Below are 26,095 nucleotides of genomic sequence, written 5' to 3'. Positions count from 1 at the left end.
GAAAGAGGAGCTCCTTCTCTCTCTCTAATTAAGCTGCTGCCTACAGCTGTGTTGTGGATCTTCTGTGTCTGTTTTATGTGACACATTTAACCATTAGATACATTTTTATTGATCATCGCCGCAGGAGTCTGAGAAATCAACTTTCTATGCCCCTAAAATCTCTCCCCGTCCACGGATGGATTGATTTTTGTTTCATCTAAATATTTATTCGTATTTATTTGTGGATTTTTGTTTGATCATTTGCATACGGAAATAATCACAAGAAAAGTAGGGAGACAATACAATATAATTTATGCTATTTTCTATACAATTTTCAAATGTATAATTAATTATTTAATTACGTTTAAAAATTTGCTAATTTGTGACTATTAAACAAAAACTAAAAAAGCGAAACTTTAACGAGCCTTAAGCGAACCTTAAAGGGAGCCTTAAGCGAATGCTAAGAGAACCTAAAGTAGAGGCGAGTAAAATTCACTTTTAAAATTCATTTAAAACAAATGATTACAGCGTTTTTTAAACTATTAAAATACTCTTCGGGGGCACATAGCTGTGCATCTATGGGAAACCCTAGATCTAAATATCTAAAATATTACAACTTTATATATGGTTTATAGCAAAAACTTATGATATCTACAAATTCCACTAAGATATTATGCATACATAAAGATATACAGATACAGATACAGATACAGGCGGCATATGCATATTTTGCTACAGTTACAATTTTTGAATCTGTTTTGGTTGAAATTTATTCTATACCGAAAAATTTGTTTATAATTTCAAACTCTGAATAAAATTATCAAACGTGTGTTGTACATTCTTTTCTTTGTTGTTTTTGCCCGTTTATACGTATGCAAATATATACATGTGCGGATTGTCTGTGTGTCCCGCCTGCCGTTTGCATATTTTGGCAATTTGGTTAGTTGTTTTAAACGATGTGATAACATCTCAAAAGAAAACGTCTCTCAAACGGCACGAACTTGTATTTTTTAGGCGCGCAAAGATTAGGTTTAGCCATTTTGTTTAGAGAATCTTTAAGCCCTTGATTGAACGATTGATTGATTGGTTGATTGATTGCCCCTACACCTTTGTGGTTAGATCCAAAGCCAAAGCCTTGACGGTTGACGCCTCCGATAGACGCAAACGCTTGCCGCCGGATGCCTCTTCGATGAGTTCGTCCAGTTTCCGTTTGATTGTATCACTGGCCTCATTATCACTTAAACTATTTATACTTATGTTATTATTATTGTTGTTTTTATTGCTGTTGTTGTTGTTACTGCTGATACTGTTGTTGTTGTTATTGTTGTTGTGGGTTTGTTTTTGCTGCTCCTCTTTTGCATCAACAATCTCCTCCTCCTCCTCCTCTTCTTCTGCTGTCACTTTCACATCCTCTTCGGCATCCACCTCCTCATCTTCAATTCTCTTCGATTGATCGCTGGGTAACTCTGGCGGCTCCACTTCGTTCGAGGAAGCCATCTCAGGGGGCTCTACATCTATGTCCTGGCAACTGGATTTGCTGCTCAAGGAACTGCCCGTGGTCTTCATACTCAAATCAATGGGATTATCCTGAGCCACAGAGGGCGGTGGTTCCAGTTCCTTGTCTTCCTGCGGCTCATCCTGCTGCTGCTGTTGCTGCGCTGGTGAATGCGGCGGCGTCATGGACACCACCAGATCCTCTTCATCTTCACCGTTCTCCTCCCCATCTGTTTCATCGACCAACTCCTCTTTATCACTAGCATCCTCCCTCGCTATATCCTCCTCCTCTTCCTCCTGTCCCCCATTGCTTTGCCTGCTCTTGACCCTCGAGTGGCTGCCGCCGCTCTCCGAGTTGGGAGTGACCAAAGCGGATATGGAATAGTCCTGTTTGCTGTGCTGCAGTGGCGCCAGCTTCGTGGCCATGGGCGGGGGACTTCCATGCTGCTGCGACTTGAGAACGGCATCCAGATAGAAGCGTTTTGTCAACTCATCCGCCGCTGCCGACACTCCCTTACCGCCATTGGCCAAGATGTGGTGCTGGTGCTGGTGCTGGCTCTGATTCTGGCTGTTGCTGTGGTTGTGCGGGTGTCCCAGTGGCGCCTCCTCCTCCCCCTTGTGGTGCAGCGGATGATGATTGCCAAACGGTGAGGACGACGCTGTCGGCGCAAATCCACGCTGACTCGCGGCGCTGCTCGAATTAAAGAGATGCTGAACGGCGGCTGCTGCCACGGCGGCATGCTGTTGCTGCTGCTCGGGCGTGGGCTTCAGCAGACCCTGATGATGCTGATAGAGGGCGGGATGGTAGCCGGGGAAGAGGAGATGCGAGGGCGGCAGAAAGGCGGGCGGCGGCATCACAGACATCGAGCCAAGACCGGGAAAGGACAGCGGCAGGTGGAACGGTGGCAGATCCTTGCGCTGCAACTGTGGCGGCCTGCCCGGCGCCGTGCTCGACGATTGGCTGACATCCCCACCGGGAGTGGAGGAGGAACCTCCACCTCCCCGCTGCATTCGGTTTGGATCCCAAATGGAGCAGCGGATTGCCACGAACACTCACTTCCACGGAGCTGTCGGAGTTGTGGGAGTCGGGAGAGCTGACGGACGGCGAGGCCACCACTGAGGGATGCTTCAGCATGCCGTAATCCCCGCTGGCCTCCAGTCCCAGCATCATGAGCTCCTCCTTCGTGCGGGGACCCCCACCACCGGCTGCGGCGGCTGCATAGAGTCCCGGGTATCCGCCGGGATGGCCGAGCATGCCCAGAGCAGCAGCCGCAGCCGCTGAACCCTGACTGGACATGCCCTTCACACCGTTCGGCATGCCGCCCATGCCACCAGGACCGCCACTCTGTCCACCCCCGCCCGCCTGTTGGCTGTTGTGATGTGCTGCCATGGCGGCCACCGCCTGCTGCTGCTGCTCCTGCAGCAGGCAGTGGATCTTGAACCAGTTGGAGCGACGGCCATAGCGGGAGCCGCTCTTGGACATCCCTACCATGAGGCACTTCTTCAGGCGGCAGGCCTTGCAGGCGGTGCGGTTCTTCTTGTTGATGATGCACTCCCCATTGTTCTTGCAGTCCGAAATGGATGACAGATTGTTGTACGAGCGGCCAAAGAAGGACTGCAAGGGAAAGAGAAGATAAATGGGAGGTTATTGATGGGGTTTCTATGTGGTTTCTGCAAGTTTAAGCCTCTGATTTCCATAAAAAATATCCCTAAGCCGCCAATTGTCTCTTCCGCCCATCTACGAAGATGCAGCATCCCTCTTATCATTCGAAACCTTCCCCTGCCACAACCAATGATGTCATTGAATGCTCCCCAACAATAATATCTCATTAAATTTTTGTGATGATTCATCGATGGCTACGGCTGACGGTTCACATGGAGAGAGACCGACCCGTGATCCATCAACAAAAGGAACAACAAAAATCGGCAACCACCTACACGTAAAGCGGGCATCAGTGCAGCACCAGCATTAACCATTTGGCTGGGGCACCACCACCACTACCACGACAATCAATTGGCAACAAAGCAAACAAACAATTTAATTCAATGCGGAGGAGAGCCATGAAGCCATGAAAACAGACGAAACATGTTGCTGTTGCTGCTGCTGCTGCTGCTTGTTGTTCGTCTCGCGCGCAGCATGTTGCAAAGGTTATGGCTGTGCAACACTTATGCCAAGTTGCAATGTTGGCAGTAAATCACCAAAACGAACGCTTCACTGCCTCACTGTCTGCCTCCCTGTCTCCCTCCCTGGCTTTGCAATCAACCAAAACAAAAAAGGGACAGACAGACGGACAGACGGACGGACTAAACGACTAAATGAATGACTGGCGGAGTGACTCTCTGACTCCTCCGACTGTCTGTCATTCTGCAGTCGTCCGTAGGTGGAGCTCTGTTCTCTTGAATGGAGGAAACATTTGAGGCAGAGGCTGAGTCTGAGCCGCAGTCTGCTCATTCTGTTGCTCTGAAGAAACACAGATACAGATACACAACAGCCAACAACAACAAAAACAATGCGAAAATCCACTTTTAAGGTTAATTGGGCATCAAGATTACTGGGTCGGAAATGGAAATGGAAACGGAGTAGAGGAGTTTTCAGTTTCGTTTCAAAAAAGTAGCAGCTAAAAAAACAAAAAGGCAGAAAGACCGACAGACAGAACCGACTATTTACAAGTAATTTTCTGTGCATCCAAGGCAGATTCACTTTTGTTTGTTTTTGCTGTCTTTGGTTCCGTTTTTTGTCTTTTAACCCCCGTTCGTCTTCTGTCTTGGTGGGGTGGGGTGGGGAGTCGCCTTTTTTTTCTTGTGGGCGTTAAATTAGCCAAGCGGCGGAGGCCCCCACGCTGGCATCGGTGAACGAGTAGAGGCCTAACACACAAATCAAATAATGCTGACCTACAAATTGTACGTTAGTTGACCTTTTCTCCTTGGCGTGGGCACAGATCTCGCAAGTCTCAGCTCTGCCCTGCTCTGCTCTCCTCTGCTCTCCTCTGCTCTCTGCGATTCGAAAACGAAACGAAACGGAGATCAGAAAATGATCATCCCACCATTAAAGGAGTATTTCGTTCGTATTTAAATCAATTATTTGTGGGTCGCTTTGTTTAACTTTGACCTTAGCCTGGGGCCATCCATTTGTTACTCCCATGCCCCTGCTTCGCCCCTCTCTCTCTCATTGATGGACTCTACATTCCTACAGCTTCAAGGGGAGTAGTAGGAGTAGGCGGCAGAATGGCCTCATAACTTTGTTGCCCAAGCGGTTTTGGATTTAGTTTTTTTGCATCACGAAGGCAAATTCGATTTATTTGAGTCACAAATGGCAACGATTGATATGCGAAAGAGTTTTGGACCAGCAAGGCAGAGGAATAAGCTTCAAATTGTGACAATTTATTGATTAATTATCGATTAAAATTTACCCAATTTGGACTTGTCTATCGAAACGTAAAATTTCTTTGAGTTATTGATATCCCACAATTCTAAAATTATTAAATTAAAGTTAAATAGATATACTACAATGCTCCATTCCTCTTCCATTACCACCTCCATGTTCCCACATCAATTCTTTTCGTTTTGGCTTATCGATTACCGATAAAAACTCACCTTGCAACCCTCGCAGGTGAATGCACCAAAGTGGAATCCAGCTGCCGGCTCTCCGCACACCTTGCACGTCTGATTCATCTGCAATGAGAACAACGAGAACACAAAAAACATGAGAATGGGGCTAACAAATACTAGCGAATAAATAAATATCATTGAGGCGGAAGGATACCCAATTCCCAGATCATTCGTAACTTTTCCACTCGCACCTACAAGAATCCACCTTCAATCCAATGGAAAAACTAAGGCAATAAATTCATAAAATTTCAATTAAAAGCAACAGCAAATCATGACACGAGCATCTAGAGCTGGAACTGCAATGCGCCCCGCCAATACCCCAGATCCTTGGTTGCAGTCCAGCCGCCAGCGAAATTCACACGCATTAAAAATTAAAATGCAAACATAGTTTGTCATATCGGGGAATTGGTATCAAACGAAAAACGAACGACGACAAATGGAAATGGGAAAACGACGGAGGCCCCCAAAAGGAGGACCCAGCCTATGGACCCCGTGGACCCAACCCGGGCCCAGCTCTCGGCCTGGCCATGAACTCCACAGCAAAAGACATAGACGACTCCACTCTTGGGGCCCCATAATAAAATATGAAGATGGAATCAAATGAAAAATTGCCCCAGAGCACACACACATAGTCCACAGAGAGAGCGACAAAGAGGGATAGAGGGAGGGAGGGAGAGAGGGAGAGAGAAAGAGACGTTGAGCAAACAAGCAACATTTGCATTTATATGGCTATGGTCTGCTCCCCCCCTGCCTCTCCCACCTCTCTTGTGGCCCAGGGAATATTTGTTTATTTATTGCGAGCGAAATGTTTATCAACAAATTGCCATCAATTGTTGTTTTGTGGAGAGCTTGGGCCTTCAGCCTGCCGTTTTTCCACTCGTTTTGGCTAGGGAATGGTCGTTGCGTTTTCCTTATTGCCACTTGTAGCCGGGTAACTGGAGCACAGCACCAAAAAAAAAAATTTGATGACACGCGCACATGCAATAGGAGGCAGGAAGAGGGCAAGGCAGGTGGTGATCGTGGGAGACTCCTGGGGGAAAGGTTTTTCGGAGGTTTTTGGCATGATTTCTTTACAGGTTTGAGGTTATTCCAGTTTTGTAACTGCCTTGCCTCAAAGGTAGCTTCGTAATTGAATTGAAAGTCTAATTTTTAATGAAACAAAAATTTCAATTGATTCATTAATATGGATGTTCCCATATATCAATCCCAGTGAACCACTGAAAACACAGTGGAGGAACAATCTCCTACAAGTAGCTCCCTCTCCAGACACCTTGCTGCACTGGGATGAATGTTTTATGGCTCCAATTGCTGCCCCGCCGCCGCTGGCCTCGGGCCAGTTCTGGGCCATAACTTTGGCACATTACAAAGTGGGGAGAAAGCACAGCAAGCACACAACACACCATTTAACACATTCACTTTTCTCTGGAAACGAATCGCACAAGCAATTTCCAATAAGCAAATCCCTGACAGAGTAGAAGGTGGTCCCCAAAAGAATGCCCAATGCCAGGGTTTGTCTGCTGTTCCTTTTTCTGTTTTTTTGGATGCCTTGTTTGACTGTAAAACATGCTAATCTGATTTCGTGTTATGTGTTGAGAGTTGGGGTCGCTTTCGGTGCCTTGACTGGGAGTTTGTCTGGACCTCTCTGGGTACGAAATAAATTGTGTCTACGTTTAGGTTTTCATAAAGCACTGGCACTGGCTCTCGGTCGCTGTGGTTCGCTTCGACTGCTGCCTGCCTGCCTGCCTGCCCCCTCGGATTAATCGACAAATAAAAATCACATAAAATAAATTAAAAATTATGAGTTTCAAGTTTCAACAGCCTGGTGGATTGTCAGCAGATTTGGTTTGATTTTAAATCACAGAAAGAGAGGGAGAGGAAGAGGTTTAGGTTGAGGGAGAGAGAGACGCAGCGGCAGAGGGACTGCACTATGAAATTTATGCAGACAATGTGCAATATTAAAAAGCTATAAACATTTATTCAACACATTCCGGACTGGGTGCTGATCATCAGGTGTAAGATGATTTGTGAGGGAAATCAGCGGGGAAAATATGATAGAATAGAATGTTGTTAGAGCTCTACGACTAAAGATCTCTATCTGCTCTTCTCTGCTCTGACTCCTGAGTCATGTGCCCCTGCTCTGTACACTAACAGTGATCCCTTCTTGTTCACCCGATGTGGGTCATCCTTTCCAACCGCATTTTGTTATTTAACAGCGGAATGCTTCATGCTCTGCTTTTAGGGTAGTCTCCCGATGGAACCTGTTGTGTGTCTGCGTTAAAATTTATTTCCACTGTCTCAGGCTGATTTGTGGGATCGTTTAATTTAGCTAAAGAGTTAAAATATAACAAAATATAAATCACGTGCCTTAATTTGGTTGTTTCAAAGAGGGTTGCTTGATTTGTTGTGGATAACAATTTGAGTCTTGTCAGTGTTGGAGAACCCTTTACAGATCTTTACAGTTCATGGATTTATTTTAACTATTTTAATATTTGAAAAGCACTGTAGAATAATTTATTATTTTTGTTAAATAATAAAAATAATCTTCTAAGATTTCTCTTTCTCCACATTCCCCCGACTCTGCAAGTAAACCTCTCAGCCGCTACAGACTCGTTTTAATTTCTTTATTCACTGATGAATATATCTGCAACCTTTTTTGTTTGTTTTTTGAAGATTTTGCATAATTTGAGCAAAATAAACCTCTCAAGAGGGCCAGAGAGGAAGCTGTAGAGCTGAGGCCTGACGACCATACATCTTGAGCTGACAATTAGCCAAACGATTAAGTGAAAGTGTTATAAATTAGATACGAGAGCACGTCTACAAAAAACGAACAAAAATAAACTAAACGAAAATGTTCATTAAATATTCCGGTATTAATAATATTAAATAATTGTTCTCTTTGTCAAGCAATTTGTGCGCAAGTTATTGATGGAGGAAGCAGCCAGCAGCCGAATATTGATGAGTCTTTTTTTTTGGTTTTTTGTTTGTGCGCTCAATTTATTTTAATTAGTTGGTAGATTTAAACTCGTAAATAAAGTTCCCCCATTTCGATGGAAAAATGCAACAAGTGTTTTTTGGGGAACCAAACAAAATATATAAGTAAATACGTAGATAAATATCAGAATAAAAATATAAACGAACCACCAGTCATCTTCCACAATAAGTAGATGGTGTGTGGATGCTGTGTGGATGTTGATTTTTTGGTCGGTGATTAATTATGGCCATGTTCTCTGATGTTCTGATGCTCTGTTCTGTTTGTTGTTTGGTTGTTAACCTTAACTAACAAAAATAGCAAGTAGAATTTATAATTTTTCATTCCGCGATGATGCAATGATATGGCGATGGCTTATTATTAAAATTAAAATTCATTTAGAGGCACGTTTACTCCAGTTTCGGCAGCTCTGCGGCCACAGCAGTTAAGAGCCCAAAGTGCCATTAAGACCAGGTTCAAAACGTGGTCTTCTTTTTTGTGTTATTTTTTTTTTTGGTAACGTGAAAAAAATTATGATAATTGCCTGCTCAACGACCTTGGCGCTACGTACTCGCGAATACAAATTTGCACATCTATTCAATCCCCTTAGCCCCCCCCTTTTGTGTGCACTCCCCCTCTGCCCGCTTGCAATTATAAAATAAAACGCAGGGGCCACCAGGCAAAAACATAATTTAATTAAAATGAAATCATGCACAAAAGCACACAAAAGCAATTGCCTCGCTTTTGTTCAGGCCACAAATTGTTCTAGTTTTTTTTTTTTTTTTATTAGTTTTTCTTTGCTCGTTTTTCGTTTTATTTTTTATAATACGAATTCATGACTTGAGTCGCTAGTTGGATGGTTTGTGGCCTGGCCTCCCTCCTCTGTGTGTTGTGTGTTGGTGTTGCCTTGTGGCATCATCAGTTGATCTTCATTCAAAAGCTGCAGCTGTACGAGTGCCCGTAACAGAGTTTGCACAGAGGCTGTCTGCTGCAGAGGTGCATCTGTACAGCTGTTAACAGAGTGGCTTACATAGTGGGTACATTTAACAGCAATGGAACATGAGATTTTGGCTAGATCTTTGCTCATAATCTATGATCTAAAGACTCTCTCTTCTTTTAACACCTTTCTTCGCATCATGACTCAATCCCTGACTCAACCAAGCCGACTTTCCTCTCATAAAAATCTCACAATTAGTCCGATCTACTTCCAAAAAGGCAGCTGCAACATAGCCAGCCAGCCAGCCAGCCAGCCAGCCAGATATGGCCAATCGGTTGCGATGAGTCATGGAGTCAATGGCAAAAATGCAAACAAACTCGTTTATTCCCCCGGTGTGGATGTGCACATCTATCTACGCGGAACAGAATTTGTCAAAATTGTTGAATCGCATGTGTGGAATATGACTTTGGCTGTCAGAAATACTTGAGGCATTCACGTATTTACAGCTGCACACGCATTTCTTTTGCTTTCCCCTGGCATGAGCACACACACACCTCTCCTTCCAGCCTCTTCGCCTCTTTCTATGACTCTTCCACTGTTGCCTCTGTCTCTCTTGCTTAGTCACGCGGCCTTTGATGCGCAGGCAATTTGTCAAAAATGACAAAAAAGCAGAAAATTTTACACGTGGGTCATGGGCATGGCCCTTCGCATTTGAGGCGCCTCTGGGGAGTGATCAATCATGGAGCAAATCTTTCAGTTCTTTCTGTGGCATTCGTGCTCATATTTTGTTATAGTTTGTGCAGTGAGAACTTTTTGCAGTTCCCATTTTTGCAACAGAATTTCCCAACTGAGAGCTTTAGGAATATTTTTCATACATTTTGCAAAGAATTTTGATTACTTTCAGTTATGTTCTGTTGATTGATTTATGTTTTGTTTGACAATTTGCCATGAAATTGTCCATGAAAACCGCCCTCATTTCGAGGGGTTCACACTGGGTGTGTTTGTGTCTTTCTCTGTGTTTTCCTCCCCCTGTTTTGCTATTTTCCTTTCTTTAACCGCCCCTCAATCCATCATCATTCAACGCGTTCGTTCGCTCAAGTCTTTCGCTTTTGATTTTTCTACTTAGCTAATTGTTGTCGCTGTCTGTCGTCTCTGTTGCTGGTTTGCTGTCTAAAAGTACATCAAAAACCCAAAGCCAGAGTCTTCAAACACTATAATTATGAGCTGCAATGATGATGATGATGATGAAAAGCGCTTAACAGAGCGCTTGCAATGTCTGAAGCATCATCGCAGCTCCACAGCCGTCCAACCGTCTCTCCGTAGCCGAAGCTCCTCTTCAAGCTGTCAAGCAGGAAATGTTTGGATTTATAATGCGACTCAAGCCCCCCCCCTGTAGCCAAGCCACTCGTCATCTCTCTCGTCTGTTTTGTCATTATAATTAATTTGTAACTATTTTTATGAGCTCATGTGAAATTTTCAAATGTATTCTGTTGCTCCTCTACGACTGTTGCCTGTCTCTGTTGCTGCTGCTGCTGCTTTCCAGCATCCAAGTGACAAGTGTTTGTGCAATTTCCGTTGAAAAACAAATGGAAAATGGTACAAATTATGTTTGAAAAATTGACAGAAAAACGTCAACAGTGCAGAGAGAAGGTTAAGAGAAAGGGCAACAGTGGCGGGGTGGCAGCTTTCCTCAGAACTTTCAAAGGGAAGCCAAATGGCTATGCAAATGTTTAAATGACGAATTTGTGCAGGGGATGTATGTGTAAGAGTATTACCAGTTTAAATGGCCATTTTCCCCGCATTAATGAAGAGTATTCACAGGTCACTCTATCTGCTGTTTTCCATCGTTTTCCCCGTTTTCTCGTTATGCAAATGCGTGCAAAATGTGCGAGGTTTTCCGTCCTCTAGACACTAATGCAATGCTCAATGTTGTTTGGCTGCCAGCCACACGTTCACCGATCGCTGTGGCATTTGTTACAATTTTAAATGTTAGCAAAAGCAAAGCAAAGCAAAGCAAAACCAAAGCAAATGCAAGGCAACAGGCAACCCGCAACCCGCAACAGACAACAACAAAAAGTAACAAACTTGTGCCAATTGTTGGTGCCTGGCTGTTACAAGTGTTTGACTTGACATTTCGGCGTGCGCGTCTTTACGGAATTGGCTCGTAGCTAGAGACACACAGATGCAGATATACTTATACATATACAGACTCGTTTTTGGACGTTTTTGTTGCAGTGTATTCCATATCATTCAATGCGATTGACAGGCCACAGGCCACAGCCACAGACTGGAGCCGCAGGTGAAATGTCCAAACGAAATTAATCACCAGCAAACCCACAAATCCCACACAAAAAGGCAAACAACTTGGCCAACAAATTAGTGTGGCGGCGAGGAGTTGAGTGCTTGGAAAATTGCATTTTAAGTTGGTTTTAGATGCGTTTTTTTTTAGTTAGATGTGCCACATGTGGCATGACTACTCTTGACATATGCGAATCAGGCAGATACTCGACGGCAGGCAGCATTGGAAATAAATCTAAAACTAGCGACAATTCAGACAAATCGCTGAGGATGAGCGACAAAACGGAATGGATCGATGGCTCAGTGGAAGAGCAGTGAATGAATGAATGAGTGAATGAATAAGTGATTGCTTCGAATGACTAAAAATGGTCAAACGGTTGTCGAATATCGAATCTAGAATATAAATTGTTAGACACTTTCAGAACATTTGGGCATGCTGGTCACTGTTTGGTCGATCACCAATTAAAAGTTTTAGCAGAAATTTTAGAGCCATTCCTTAAGTTTAAATGCTGTAATTAAAATTCAATTTATTTTTAAGCAATTCTCGCACCATAAGGATTTCTGTGGGTTACCTATCTCAGCACTTGCACTAGAAATCCAATCCCTCACATATCCCCAGCCCACACATGCTCCTGTCTCTTGTGTGTATTCCTGTCACTTTTCTGAAAATTCTTCCCACGCTTCTTTAACCAAAAAAAAAAAGAGAAAAAATTCAAATTCCATTTTAATTAGCAAACAGTTTTCACATTACGTATACGCCGCATCTGACGAGACAGGGGCCACCCTTGCAACCACTCTCCTCCTGTGTGTGTGTGTGTGTGGTGTGGTGTGGTGGGCTGGGGTTTGGTGAGGGGGAAGGCCATAAAAGCCGAACAAAATTATAACAGCCAACTTGCAAAACATTTACACCACCAACCAACAGCCCACCAACAGTCGCCAGAGGAGCCACAGACAGGAGACAGAGAGAGGGAGAGGGAGAGGGAGAGGTAGAGAGAGAGAGCGAGATAGATAGTGTGTGGAGGCAGTTTTAGGCGGTGGCAGGCAGGCAGGCAAGGCAGGCAGCCCGCTTTCTTTGCCCCCAAGAAAAATGATTCATGAAAGAGACTCGCGGGACTCCTGCTGGTCGCTTGGATAGGCTATGGCAATGGCTATGACTATGGCTATGGCCATGGCTCTGGTTGTAGCTCTGCTCTGACTCTGGCAGTGTGCGGTTTTTCGGCCAAAACGTCTCGACGCCGGGCAGACTATTAACTTTGAAAGTTGTTTAAACAGGCGAAGAGCCAAGAGGCGAACCTCCACCTTCTATTTCGTAGTTTTTTTTTTTTGCATTGGAAGCTCCTCGTTGTCGTCGTCGTCGTCGTCGTCGCCGTCGTGGTTGTTGTCTGCACCAGCTGCCTGCCCCAGCCACAGCCTCAGTTTGCAGCAGCTCCTTTACCTTGCAGCAGCCAGTGTCATCGGCGTTGCGGCTCGTGGGAATTGGATCATTAGAAGCCGGCAAAAAGGCGAAGGCAATCGCTGAAGTGAGCAGAAGTTGGTCAAACACAGCACTGAGAGAAATAAATGACAAAAGGAGTTGCCATAAAAGTGAAAGAGAGAGAGAGAGAGAGAGGGGTAGGGGAAAACAGACAGAAAGAGAGAAGATTTTTTAGCAATATTTAAATAATTTTTGCATTAATTTTAGTTCCGAACTTATGGGAAATTAAGTATGCAAATTAATCAAGTTAAGCTGCAGTTTTTCGTTTCCATCTTTGTGCACTTCTTTTCTCTCAGTGTAGCATAAGAAAGAAGTTTGTTTCGTTCGATCTCTGCCTCTGCCACGGCCCTGGCAGCCCCACGCCGTGCAATTTTGCATGTGTTTTGTTGCTGGGTCTTGGGTTTGTGTTTTGAGTGTGTGTTTGTGTGTTGGCAGAGTTGCCACCGTTTCTTGTTGAAAAGAGGCGCGATAAGTAAATGTGTCTCCCTCGCCCCCTCTCTTTCACTCCACGGAAAAGTAAATGTGTCCGCTGTGTGTGTGTCTCCTCGTTTTATTTGCACTTGCGCCTCGCAGACAATTCTTTTTTTTGTACCTTTTTCTTCTTCAATTTTGTTGTTGCTTTTGTTGTTGTTTGGAGCTTCTATTTCTTTGTATTGCGGATTTATTTGTTTTGTTGTCTCGTTGTTGTTATCGCGGAGTAAGCTTTTGGCTGCAGCTTTTTATATTCCTCCCCAGCCACCCACTCCTCCTACTCCTCCTTCTTCTTCACTGATTTTCCTTGTTGTGTTTTCGAATTTCGGATTTTCGGGGGAGTCAAAAGTCAATTAAATAAGAGCAGTGCACAGTGAAATGCTTGTACTACTTGTTGCTGCTGCTGCTGCTTTAGCTTCTGCTGCTGCTGCTGGTATTTTTCCTGTGTTTTTTGGCTTTTTTGTTTTGTTTTCTTTTGCGAAACGAGCAATTTGTGACTGTTTTTCCTCCATGGGTTTTGGGTGCTAACCGAAGATCAGAGCACTATGGGAACCATTTCACCCCGTTCGTTGTGGAAAAGTTTGTGGTGGCAAAATTACTGAGGTGATTTATGGCCAAGTTTTTCTCGCAGGCGGCCTGCCCCTCAAGTCGTTTGTTTTTTTTTGCTGGCGTGTTCTAGGGAGAGTGATTGGAGGCAGGCCAAAGAAAGTCAAGAGAAAAGGTTGCACAAGTATTTTGTGAGGGAGTTTGCTTTGAGGGAGCTCAGACCTAATAGCGGGATACAAAAACATCAAAATTGTGTGCATTTTATTTGCATAAGAAGTAGTTACAATGTTAAAATCATGAGGGATTTTTTTGGGAAAAGAATGCATCAAAATTTGATGTAAAATCTATTAATTTCCATCCTTTTCTTGACTCTCTCAAACTCTATCGAAAACTAGTAGTAATTTCCCTTTCTATTAAGTCAATGTCTTTCTCGCAGTAACAGTTTCACTTTTCATTAAAAACACCTGTAAAAAATGTATGAATTAAATGGGAATTAACTTGAGAACTGAAGTGGAGGTCTACTGGTGGGAATTACTGTTTAAAGAGGAGACACACATAAAAGACAAATAAAATAAAAAATATCCAATGTTTTTTTTTTTTTTTTTTGCGAGTTTTGCTCGATCTTCGATCAATGCCAAAGCTCATCTTTTGGGTTAGGGAGGGGAGGGAGAATCATTGAAGAAGGAGGAGCAGATCAGAGTGGCAGAGGTGGAATCCCCATCACGTGTGTGTTGTGTTGTGTGGAATCGAAATAGAAATAACAATAGCAAAAGGCATTTGTGTTATTAGTAGCCAGCCCCCGTTGACGACGACGACGGCGAGTGCGCTTTAAAAATAAACAGCTAATATAACAATGGCCACAATTTGTGCCCCAAAGCGCAAACTAAAGCTGAAGCAGAGGCAGCGGCTGTATCTGTATCTGAAACTGAAACTGAAACTGAGGCTTAAGCTGTATCTGAGGTGGAATCTCGGTGCGCGGTCGCCTCTCCATCGTCTCGTCTCGTCTAATGTAAGCGGACATGATGCTCGGGCACATGCAATGATCTTCGATACACAATATATATATGGTATGTGTATCTATCGCATCTATACTGTGCTGGGTTATAGTATATGCAATTTATATAAATTTAATTCAATTTGCAAAGCTAAATTGTTTAGTTTTTACCTCACAATCGTGCAGAGGTCGTTGGAGGGGGGGGCGGCACTGGGGCCTTTGCTTCTCTGTTAATTTTCATGATTAAGTCGGAGAGTCTTGGGGGGTTTGGTTTTAATGTGTAATACCTTGACTTGAAAACAATTCTAACAATTTGGCAGCTCATTATGCGACTTGCGACTCGCGACTACCACGCCAACTTGACTCCAATAAACGATCCATCCACCAGCACCAGCCACAACCTTGACCTTAAGCCAAATGAAAGATACAAAAACCACGAAACGAACTTCAACTACAGGTCTACCATTATTATTTTTTTTCTTATGAAAATTATAACAATTTTGTTACGCTTCTTTGAGGAAAGGGCACTGCAGGCCCCCCGCGTACCCCAAGCATTATTATTAGGCGCCAACTTCATTCCATTGGCGTAATAAAGTGGCAGAGGGGCAACCAGTTGGAACAGTTATGTGTGTGGCAGCAGCAGCGGCAAAGTGTTGAACTTGAAATCGAAAGCAAAAGACAAAGCGGATTGGAGGAATGAAGGAATGGGGGCTACCAGAAAAGAGGGGCCAAGTCGCAGTGGGAATGCTCTTTCAATCGACGGGGAGTATGCATCTTAATTGATCTGTAAACCAGTGGAAAAGCTACCTGCCAACGCCATGCATTTTAACGGTGTGGAAAATGTAGAAAAATGCAGGCAAATGGGTGAGATTTAATCTTTGCTCTAAATACTATAAAAATTACCATAATTTTTAATAGAATCTTAAATACGCTAAAAATAAAGGAATGTCTAATGTTGCTGCTTTCTATGACCCGTTTAGGCACTGTCGAAGTGTTGAAATAATGTCTGTAACCTCATTGAACTCGGTTTCTGCTGTAAAATCTCCACATGCTGCTTGGCAGATCGATTTCCGTAGGCATTAAATGCTAAAAAATGTATATTAAAATAAAGCTTTATATCTGGAATACCCTCAGCCAAAGTTAGGGCATAGAGTGCTACAAATTGGCACCCCCAAAGACCTTATCTTTAAGCCACGCGCTAATTTGAAAATAATGCTCCCCAATCATTTTTAGATTTCTGAGATCTCTGCCTCCTCCCACAGAGGGGAGAGGAATGGAGTGCAGAGGAAGGAGCTGCTCTGTGGAGTAAGCAATAAAAGTTCCCTGTCCCTGTGCCTGCCACCGCCCTGTTCCTCCCACTTGTTGTTTGTCTGTATAATTACATAATATTGCATAATTTTGCACAGAGAAAAAAAAGTACGCGCCGTCGACGTTTTGGGATTTCTGCTCTGTTAGCTACACGAGGAGCGCGCGGAGAGGTCTGGCCACTGGTCTCTACAAAGTACAGAGTCTTGAGTCTTTCGGGGTTCTCTTTTTGAGGTCTTTACGGGGTCTCATTATCGTTTGACCGACCAACCGACGGAGCGTTCCGCCAGTCTGCGGTCTCCGCTCTTAGATTGAGATTCGCTTCGTTTTCGTTTTCAGTATCAGTGCACAATGTAGTACTTAAATAATAGAAGTTTAATAGCGTTTTGTCTAGCTGTGGTCCGAGCCGACTCGAGACTCGAACTTGTTGCAAGTTGTAGCTGCCGCCTGCCATTGCCGCTGCTGCTGCCTTTGCCTCTGCCTCTGCTGCTGTTGCTGCTGCTGCTGCTGCTTTGAACTACTAATGCATTCAGCTGTAGGATTTTTGTCAAGGTTATCCAGTTGTTGGCTGTTTGGATGGCGGATATAATGACATGATGCATAGAGATACTCTCATCGTTGGATGGAGGGAAGTGGAAGCCCAAAGTCTGTGCGCTGTACTGTTTTTTTTGTTAGTTTGGGGAGGAAGTTTACTTTTAAGCGGCAGTGTAATTGTGTGTAGTTCGTTCAAGTTCGCTGCCCAAGTCATTTGGCAAGAGGCGGCTGGTCGCCGCCGCCGCCTAACGAACTCTAGAACGAAACGATCTTTTGCTGTTATTGCATTCTCATATGGCCTGCAGCAGCAGCAGCATCAGCCGTGGCAGCCTCTCTGGCTAATTTCGCTCATTAATCATGAGAGTAGAGGGAGCTGCAGCTCTGGAGATGGAGCTGCTCTGCTGCTTCCCGAAAACTGATTACACATGTACGGCCCCCTCGAAATCGAAAGATCTGTCTGCCCCAAAAGGCAACACAACACAACACAGCAACACAACCAACAACCAACAACATTCTGGCTGGCAGTCTCTGAAATGTATCTGCAAACAAATGAAGTTGTCTGGTGCAATTCTAAGTCTTCGCCTCCATTCCTAGTAGAGTCATCAAGGATCTCCTCGAGAGGATTGATCATTGATCTTTTGGCACTCAATCCCCTGCATCAGCATCTCTATCTCGCTCTCTCTCTGGGCTCTCTTGTCTGCTCACGAATTATAAATAGTGCAAATGCGTGCAGTGCATCATCATCATTAGTTTTCGGGCCAACGAAAAAAAAAAAACACAAAACCATGGGCAATAGACTTGTCTCTAGAACGGCGTCTCTCTCTCTATCTCTTTGCCCTACAACTTGCTCTGGCAATTACCTGTACGAGTGTGTCTGTCTTTAGTTTCTTTTGCTAAATTGTTTCAAATTTATTTCTGTGCCTAAGATAATTACTAGAAGAACTTTGAACAGGGCTATAGCCATTTGTAGATGGTGTTTGTTAGCAGCCAACAGATGGAAGATGCAGAGGAATCTGCTTTTAGGGTGCTAGGAATTCGAATGCATTTTTGTAGATATTTTCTGAGCAAAGATAGCCGTTGGAAATATGGAAAATTAAGTGCAACGCCGCGGGAAACTTATTTATTAGTGAAGTTATAATTTTTTCAGCAATCAAAACTATTACCTTTGCTCAGAAATATGGTAATTAATCCATTATATTCTTTATAATCTCCAAACCCTTTTCCTCGAAAGAGTATTCCACATTCCCCGCTGCTGCTGCTCCGATTTTTGGCCTCCAAGTTCGTGTCCTGAGTCTTTCGTTTCGCTTTGCTCTGTGGCATTCAGGCATTTTCTAATTGCAAGTTAATTTCTTGTTGCGAACATAAATTTAACATTCTAATTGAGTTATCAACCGCAACATGTACATACACAGCCACCAAAAAGAGGAGAAGGAAACCCCAAGTGGTAGACGGAGACACCAGGCAACACAGGAGGAGGCATGAGAAGGAGATGCCCGAACGACAGCGGACAACTTTTACAGCTTCTCATCTGCTCTCATCGTCTCGAGAGGAGATCCAAGAAACAGGCTACACGGCAACGGCTACGCGCTACGCACATGTGAAAAATGGCCTACGTTCCGTCGGGTTCTGCACCACAAAAATTGCAACAAAAGAGCCACAAGTTGCTGCTCTTGCTGCTGCTGCTGCTGTGGCAGTAATTACATTTCGGTGTGTGTGTGTGTGTGCAACTTTTTGGGGCCTCGGCTGTTGCTTCTGCTAATTTGCCTGCTGCTTCTGTTTTTTCTTCTTGTGTTTTTTTTTTTGACTAATTTTTTCAGTTTTTGTTTGTTTCTTGCGTTGCAGCTTCTGCTTTTTGAGTGAGAATTTCCCGAAACGCTTGCAACGTGAAAATATTTGCCACTGGCATAAGGCTCGTAATTAATTTACTTTGTGTGTTGTGGCAGCCGCCAAGGAGTCGGCAGACACACACAGTAAACAAAACAGCAACAACAAAATATGAAGAAAAATCCATTACGCAAATGTTTATGACCAAAATGGTCAGCAACTGAAAGGCCACTGTCTGTTGCCAGTTGCTGCCTGCTGCTGCTGCTGATGCTGCCAATGCAAATAGAAAAGCTATGTGCGTGTGTGCCCCAAAACGAGGCAAACGGAGGATCCCAGCCACCAGCCGCCAGCCCCCAGGTCTTCAGATCGAAGCGGAGCTCTCTCACATACATCACAACATTGTAATGCATTTTTCGCTTTGGATTCCGCCCAGCCCCCAACCTGTCCCCTGTCCACTGCACAGCCTCTGCCATTGGAAATGCTGGGAAATTAGTTTTTCTTTCCTGCTGCTGCTGGTGCTGCTGCCATCAACGGCAGTTTTGTGTTGTTTTTGTTCTGTTTGGAGGCGTGATCGTATCCGAAGCGAAGGTCGTGGCAATATGGAGATGTTGCAAGAACATTACTCGTAAATCTCTTCGCCCGTACATTTATGGCTCCGACTAATGCAGATTTGTGTATCTTTTGCTTTTGTGGAACTTCTCTCATTAGTGGGGTTTTTTTTGCAGGGTGTTTTCATTTGCGAGATTTTATTTTGGTAGTTGATGGATTTTTCTACGACTTTGTTTTGGAATATCTGCAAGGAATAGTTTTTAGTTGTTATTTAAGTTATTTTCTTTCCCAGTGTAGCTTAGCAGCGCACCACCACTCTCTCTTTCAGTGTGGCTTAGCTTTCGCTTGACATTTCTTGCAGATTCCACAAAAGAAATCGCATTGTTTTGTTTAAAAACAAAACAATATCAACAACAGTCAATAAAATTCATAAATTAATATCATATTCCATAGATCCTTCATTTCATATTCAATTAAAAGAAATATGATATTCATTTAGGAGCCATTCAAAAAGCTTTTTCCAATGTATAACTTCTACAAAGCTATACGGAGAAAAAGACAGAAGAATGACATCAAGCTATGCCTCCAACCTGATACACTATTCCAAAAAATTCCTTACACTTCGATGTCTTCGAACTCGTTTCATATTCATATTCGAAACAAAAAAAATTCATAAATTTATTAGCTAATGCTACCAAGTGGCCCAAATTCGTGCCGCTTTGCCGCTGCTGTCGTTTGTTGTTGCCTTCATTTTAATCAAACATTTAGTTTATCGTCTCACATTTCAACTAATTAACACTACGAATGGGGGACCGCCTCTTTGCCACAGCCGATGGATTGTATTCGAGATATCTAAAGGCTGAATTTTGGTTTCGGCTGCTCTTTTTGCCGACATATACACACAACATACTGATAGACTAAACGAAAATCAGCTTAAAATCATAAAAAACGCACTTAAATAAAATTTAATATTCAAATATTGACATTTAGTGCCATGTTAGCAGGCAACTTACGTGTTTTTCTCGCTCTCCAAAGCTCCTCTCTGTCTGACTCTACCTCCAGCTCTTTCTTTGGTTTATATTTCTTTTCAAATACCCCTTAAATTATGCATGTGGATTGCTCTGGAGGCTAAAAGACAACGCGCACTACTCTATGGATTTACTAATTGATCTGCATCTAATTTCAAAAAGACAAAAAAAATGCTAAGACGAGGCGGCAGGTGACTTCTACTTGACGATGATCGTTTTTCTCTCTCTCTCTCTCTTTTTTGACTATTAAAATTATGACATCATTTAAATATTTTCGCCGTTGTTTCGCCAGCATTTCATGTGTTTTTAAACTGGTTTAGGCCATCCCCACATACCCCAGACGCCAGGCCCCACGAATCTTAAACCCCATAATTCATAAATTCAGTTTGAAAATGCGGAAGCGCTTTGATTTGCAAAGAGTCCCCAGACCCACCCTCCTTCCACCTTTTCCACTCCCAAGTCATGTTATCAAATGCTTCAAAAATGCAAACGATTTTCGAGCATAAACATAATTATTATTTTCCTGCTCTTTGTCGCCACATAAAATTATTATTCTCATAAAAATTGGTGGATTTTTATGACTGGTAGGGGGTTTGCTCAATATTTAGCTCGTAAAATATTTATTATTTTGTTGTTATAAAAATGGCATAAAATCCGTGGGGAATGGGAGTGAGAGCTTACCGCATATGGATTATCCTGATTCATCATTATGCTAATCGTGGGGTTGTCTGCGTTTGAAGGCTGGAAGAGGTGTAAGGTGTATTTTATTAGAGATGAAAGATCAAGAATATTTATATGTGTAAATATGAATAAGTCGGGGAATATATGTACATACATATGTATATTTGATAGCTTTTAATGGAAAATGTATCAAGCGCATCATTATTTAGCCTTTTGATGACTTTGTAGCTTTAGAATTGTTTGGGGGTTTTCTTCACACTTAACTATATTTATATTTTGACATATTTGTGAAGGATATCGAATGATATCGATACAAATTGATATGTAACGGAAGAATGTTAAAATTAAATATTAAACAATTATTTATATTTATTTTTGTTTTTGTATATTAATTATTAAACAATTATTTCTATTTTTAGGTACGTTTTTCCACATTTCTGACCATATTATTTATTAATAGGTAAGTTTTTATTTACTTATTAACATAAACAAATTTATTGATTTCTCATTCTGCTCTTCATGTTTTATATATCTTTACAATCCATTTCCTACTATTTATTGAAATGAAATACTTCGCCAATTTCTGTTAAATCTCAACAAATATATTGCCTTTGCAAGGAATTCATGTAATTTGTTTGTTTATTCCACTAATGTACGATTGGTGTGCCAATAAAATCAAAAGTATCGATTGAATATCGATATGTTTAGCCATAAATGGGAACAGCATTCAGAGAATTTACTTACTTGAATCGATTTAACGACTCCCATTACCATAAAGAGTTGTGCTCTTGAGAGCACCCCATCAACAATCGATTATGTTCCCATTTGTGGCCTCAAACAAGACCAAAAGATTCGCCTTCAAAGTCGCTTAGGTCTGTTCTGACATTTGGCTGCCAGGCTAATACTCGTTTTAATAATAATAATTTCGATATTTATTACAATGCAAACACAGAGCTTGGCCTAGGAGCTTGCTTTTGCTGCACCTACAAAAACCCAAGTAGAACGAGAAGGAGAAGAACAACGACTTTGCCCCGACTGTGACTCACTTATGGAGCCCCCACAGACCCAGAGCCAGACCCGAACCGACCGAGACAGACCCCGTCCTGGGCCACCTCACCCTCAACAGCGTCCAGAGCTCGTGCTTTGTGCTCTCCCCCGTCGTACTCGTATATGGTGTGTGGCATGTTAACTGGCAACAGGTGTTTGCTGTTTGCTGTCTGCTTGCCACATTTGCATTTGATATTTTGAAGCGTGTTTTGCGCGCTCATACTAAATACTTTCACACATTGGTCGGTGTCGGTCCAGTGCGGTCCCCTGCTCTGCTTTCAACAGATTGTGTTCTTCCGGTGGTGTGTTTGCCCCTTAAGGATGTACAACAAGTCAGCCACACGACCTTGATGTGTTAATTTCTGTGGACCAACTCTTGACAGTCATCAAGGGACATGGCCAGAGGGTGTGGAACAGGCAATGGAACGGGGAATGGGTCTGCAGCTGGAGAAGACAGTGCTGAAGGAAATGGTGCGAAGACTGGGCCAGTCCCATTGCCACTGTCAGGGACATCTCGGACGAAAGACTGAGGCAACAAACTCGAGCAAAAAACATTCTTTGGAGTGGCCTGCAGCTAACTAGAATAAGTGCACACTCTTTCCAGTTGTAGAACACAACTGTGTACAAGGCACTCGTCATAAGTAGTACACAAATTGTACACGGGGAGTACGTGTACGTGTACGTGTACGATGGGATCTGTCAATATTTGCGACACTTGCAAATGCAAATCCAAGTTAGATTCTTCATTTGACTTGGGGCCAAGTCAAGGCTAAATGCACTTGCAGAAAACTGTCAAACCTGCAGCCAAAAGGGAATGGAAGTGGAGGAGGCTTTGAACAATTTGTATAAATATTTTTTGGTGGATTTCTTTTGGTGTTATTTGATTGTTTTTAATTAGTGCTGTAGCAAGATCTGAAGTGCTGAGGGGTTTTAATTGGAAACCCAATGTTTATATCAATTTATATTCCATTAAAGTTCATTTCCTAAGGTCTTGGGAGGCAACATAAAGAAGGTCCTCCGGGCTTTTAATCAAATCCCTCTTATAAACATCCAACTAAACTGTGCCTCAAAGGAAATTTCACTGTCATAAGTATTTGATTTAGTTTTTTTTCCCTGCTCTGACATTTCGAACAGTGTTTTTCCCTCCCCCTCCCTCCCCATCCAACCATAGACTGAATTTGTGTAACAAATATTCTGGCAAATACAAAGCTTAACATGATATTTGCATTATAAAGCAAACTTCGACCGACAGATCCGTGTATATTTCTATGCGGCCATCTCGCTCACACATGCCTTACATTGATTCTGTTATATAGTCGTAAAGTCGGTTTATTTGCCCTGCCCTTGTCGCTGTTGTTGTTACTCTGTTGTTTTAGACCCATGTTTTATGGCCACACTAAAAAGTGCACACTGGTCAACAAAAAACTTGGTGAGAGAGAAAACTTTCTCACAGCAACTATTGCTGGCTGGTGCTTCGCCTTCCAATACTATGTCATATACAGTTTGTGCTATTCACACGTGTGTGTGTGTTTGGGTGTGTGTATGTGCTATATGGTTTTGTATAATTAAATCATACAAAACCGCAACAGTCGCTTAGAGTTCCGTCAGTTTTTTCAGTGTTTTTGTTTTTTTTGCAAGTGTTATCTACCCAACGCCATCTTCCTTGCGCATTTTTTTGTTCGGAATACCCTTAAAGATGAGGTATTATGGGATTGTTCAGAAGCTTAGGATGGGTAAAGTATTGCGAGAAATTTAACATAAAATATCAGGGCATGCAGCAGCGAAATGGCCTTAAAGTATTTCCTCCTTAAGTTTCCCAGTAAATTCATTTTAATGAAGCTTTATTATCTTTAGCTCTATCTAATTAGTCAATAACCCAATATCTAATTAAATTTGTTTATATCTAAAGAAAACGTTTAAGAAAATAGCGAAAAGAATCAATGGGTCTATGGGTGCTTCTATGAAAAAGATAACCTTTATTTCAGTATATTTTATAAATTTGAATCTAAATCTAAAGGGTATCTCAAGCTTCGACAAACGTTTCTCCCATATTTTTGTTTTATGAATTTTTTTCATTGATGAAATTTACATTCCGCTTTTATTCCCCCGACATCCATCTACACATTTTCCATCTATATTTCCCTATCTCAATCTTTATTGTTTTTATGATTCGCTGAATGATGAATGTGTCTCAAACAATGTGCTCAAAACCCGAAATGTTGGTACCATTTTTAAACGTTTACCCAAGCAAAACTTAAAAATTGAATGACTAAGATCTGGGATTGCCAATCTTTGAACTTACCTTCTTGAGCGACTGCTGGAACTTTTACTCAGATGTTAATCCAAATTTAAAGTGAAACTTTTCCCAGCACAATCAGTAGGGAAATCATTTAGAAAATTATTTTGAACTCTCCCTACGTTTTCAGCTTTTATTATTTGTTTTTTGTGTGTACTTTTTTTTGCTATTTATTTTGTTATTTGTTCTGTATTTTTTCTGTATTTTGTGTGTGGATTTTTGAGCTATTATTTGTGTTCACCTTGCGCCAATAAAACGTCACTTGAGCCGCCGTATAGAGTTGTTAGATGTCGTATTCGTTTTTGTTTTTGTTGTTGTATTGCACTTGACTTTTAGAACTTTGGGGGCAAGCGTGAAGCATGTTTCAGATTTGTACATCCTACACAGATACACACCACAACTGTATGCGTGTGTGTGCTTTTGTTTTAAGTACTCTATACTCTATATCACATGTCGGCAAAATTTCCGTTTTCCGGTTAGATATGACTTGATTTTTGGATTGATAGTTTCTAGATTTTTGTTTTCCTTTCTTTGCGGGCTTTTCTTTTTTGTGTGAGTGTGTGGCCACGCCTTTGTGTGTGCGTGTGTGGCACTGCACTTCCCTCCGATGTTTGCTTTACTTTTAGTGTGGCTGCCGGACCGATAGCCACACCCCTGGGCTGACACTTATCGAGTGCTCTATTTTCGGTTTTTTGCTCTATTTAAATTTTTGTTGCAACCGTAACAGAAATCGATCGAATATCCCGTCCTACGAGACGAGACGAGATGAGACGTTAGCACAGACAGGCACAGGCAATAATACGTAAGCGACGCAACTGCGCGACAGAGACAGCGACGGCAGCGAGCGGCAAAGAGCAGCAGCAGCAGCGGCGACGACGACGTGCGACGTGCGATCGAGCGTGCGACGGAAAAGACTGATGTTAAGCAGCAGTTCTGCAAACTCGGGCTTAGACTACGTCTCCGGTCGACTCCGGAGCTCAGATGCTATGCAGAGGCAGAAGTCAGAGTCGGAGGCACAGAGGCATCATTCGTGTGGCTGCTCGTCGCCGCTCGGTAGCGACTGAGCAGAGGCTTCGGCTACCAGAAAACAACAGCAACAACAGCAGCAGGCAACAGCAGCAGCAGCGTCGGGGAGATGATACAGCTATAAACAAAACAAAAAACAACAAGACAAAAATAAAAAAAAGATAAGGAAACTGGTCTCTCACCAAAGCAAAAACAAAAGACTTGCAAAACGACAAACGCTGTAGAGAGAGAGAGAGCTCGTGCTCGAGCTGTGTGTCTTTGTGCCTGTGTGGAAGAAGACGATTGCCGGATTGCTCTCTAACGGTTGATATGCGCCTCATCTTTACCTCAAGAGCGGCAGCAGATTGGAGAGAGAGCGTGTCTGTGAGACTTGAGTGAAATCTAAAACTCTGTCGTTGAGTGATGTTAACACTTAACAGAGGGTTCTATCAGCCATGTAGTGCCGGTGTCCCTCTGAGCAAGTATTTTTAATGAATTTCGAGAGAATATTTTTTGCTGTTAAAGTGAATTTTAGTTTAACAGCCCTTCGGTATCATATTTGAATAAAATTTTTGTTAACTTTGCTTCGACTCTCACCATTTTGTATGGCGCTCTCTCTGCTCAAAACACACACACTCTCATGTGAATGAAAAAGACTTCATTACGACATTTGATTGGCTCGATTAACACAATCGGAGCACCGTTATAACCAGTATGACACTCACACTCATGGCAACAAGAGAGAGAAGAGTCTCACACACACACAGCAGCAAGAGAGACTTTTGAGAGACTTCAGTGAGTGAGAGTCGTTGCCCGCCCTCTCGCTCTCACACACACACACACACTCTTACTCGCCTTCGTTGTCGCTTCGTTGCTTCGTGTGCGCTATAAATAAACGAGCGATCCCGTTTGCCCGTTGGCCAAAACGAGACCGGACTATATTGCCATGTCGCTTATGTACAGGCTCCCCTACCATATATATATAGAGATATATATGTTACCGTTTCATTGACCAATGCAGAGCAGCAGAGCGCTCAATGGGTGAGAGCGAGCGAG

At 42.8% G+C, this 26,095-nt stretch overlaps 1 protein-coding gene and 1 long non-coding RNA gene across 3 annotated transcripts in view; one reads left to right on the top strand and one right to left on the bottom strand.

Annotated features, from left to right (window-relative positions):
• Positions 1–26,095, top strand: part of LOC117894658 — a 136,590-nt gene that overhangs the window by 18,107 nt on the left and 92,388 nt on the right. The window lies entirely within an intron of this gene.
• On the bottom strand, positions 746–25,106 carry LOC117894646 (knirps-related protein). Its single transcript, XM_034801818.1, is given in 5 exon segments — positions 746–2,473; positions 2,475–3,088; positions 5,068–5,145; positions 20,692–20,751; positions 24,041–25,106. Coding segments are annotated over 4 exon segments (2,112 nt in total). The 5' UTR covers positions 20,719–20,751; positions 24,041–25,106; the 3' UTR covers positions 746–1,080.

Source organism: Drosophila subobscura, chromosome J, assembly GCF_008121235.1.
Source record: "Drosophila subobscura isolate 14011-0131.10 chromosome J, UCBerk_Dsub_1.0, whole genome shotgun sequence".
Classification (NCBI taxonomy): domain Eukaryota; kingdom Metazoa; phylum Arthropoda; class Insecta; order Diptera; family Drosophilidae; genus Drosophila; species Drosophila subobscura.
The sequence above is the reverse complement of the archived record's forward strand: the minus strand, read 5'-3'. Positions and strand labels throughout refer to the sequence as shown.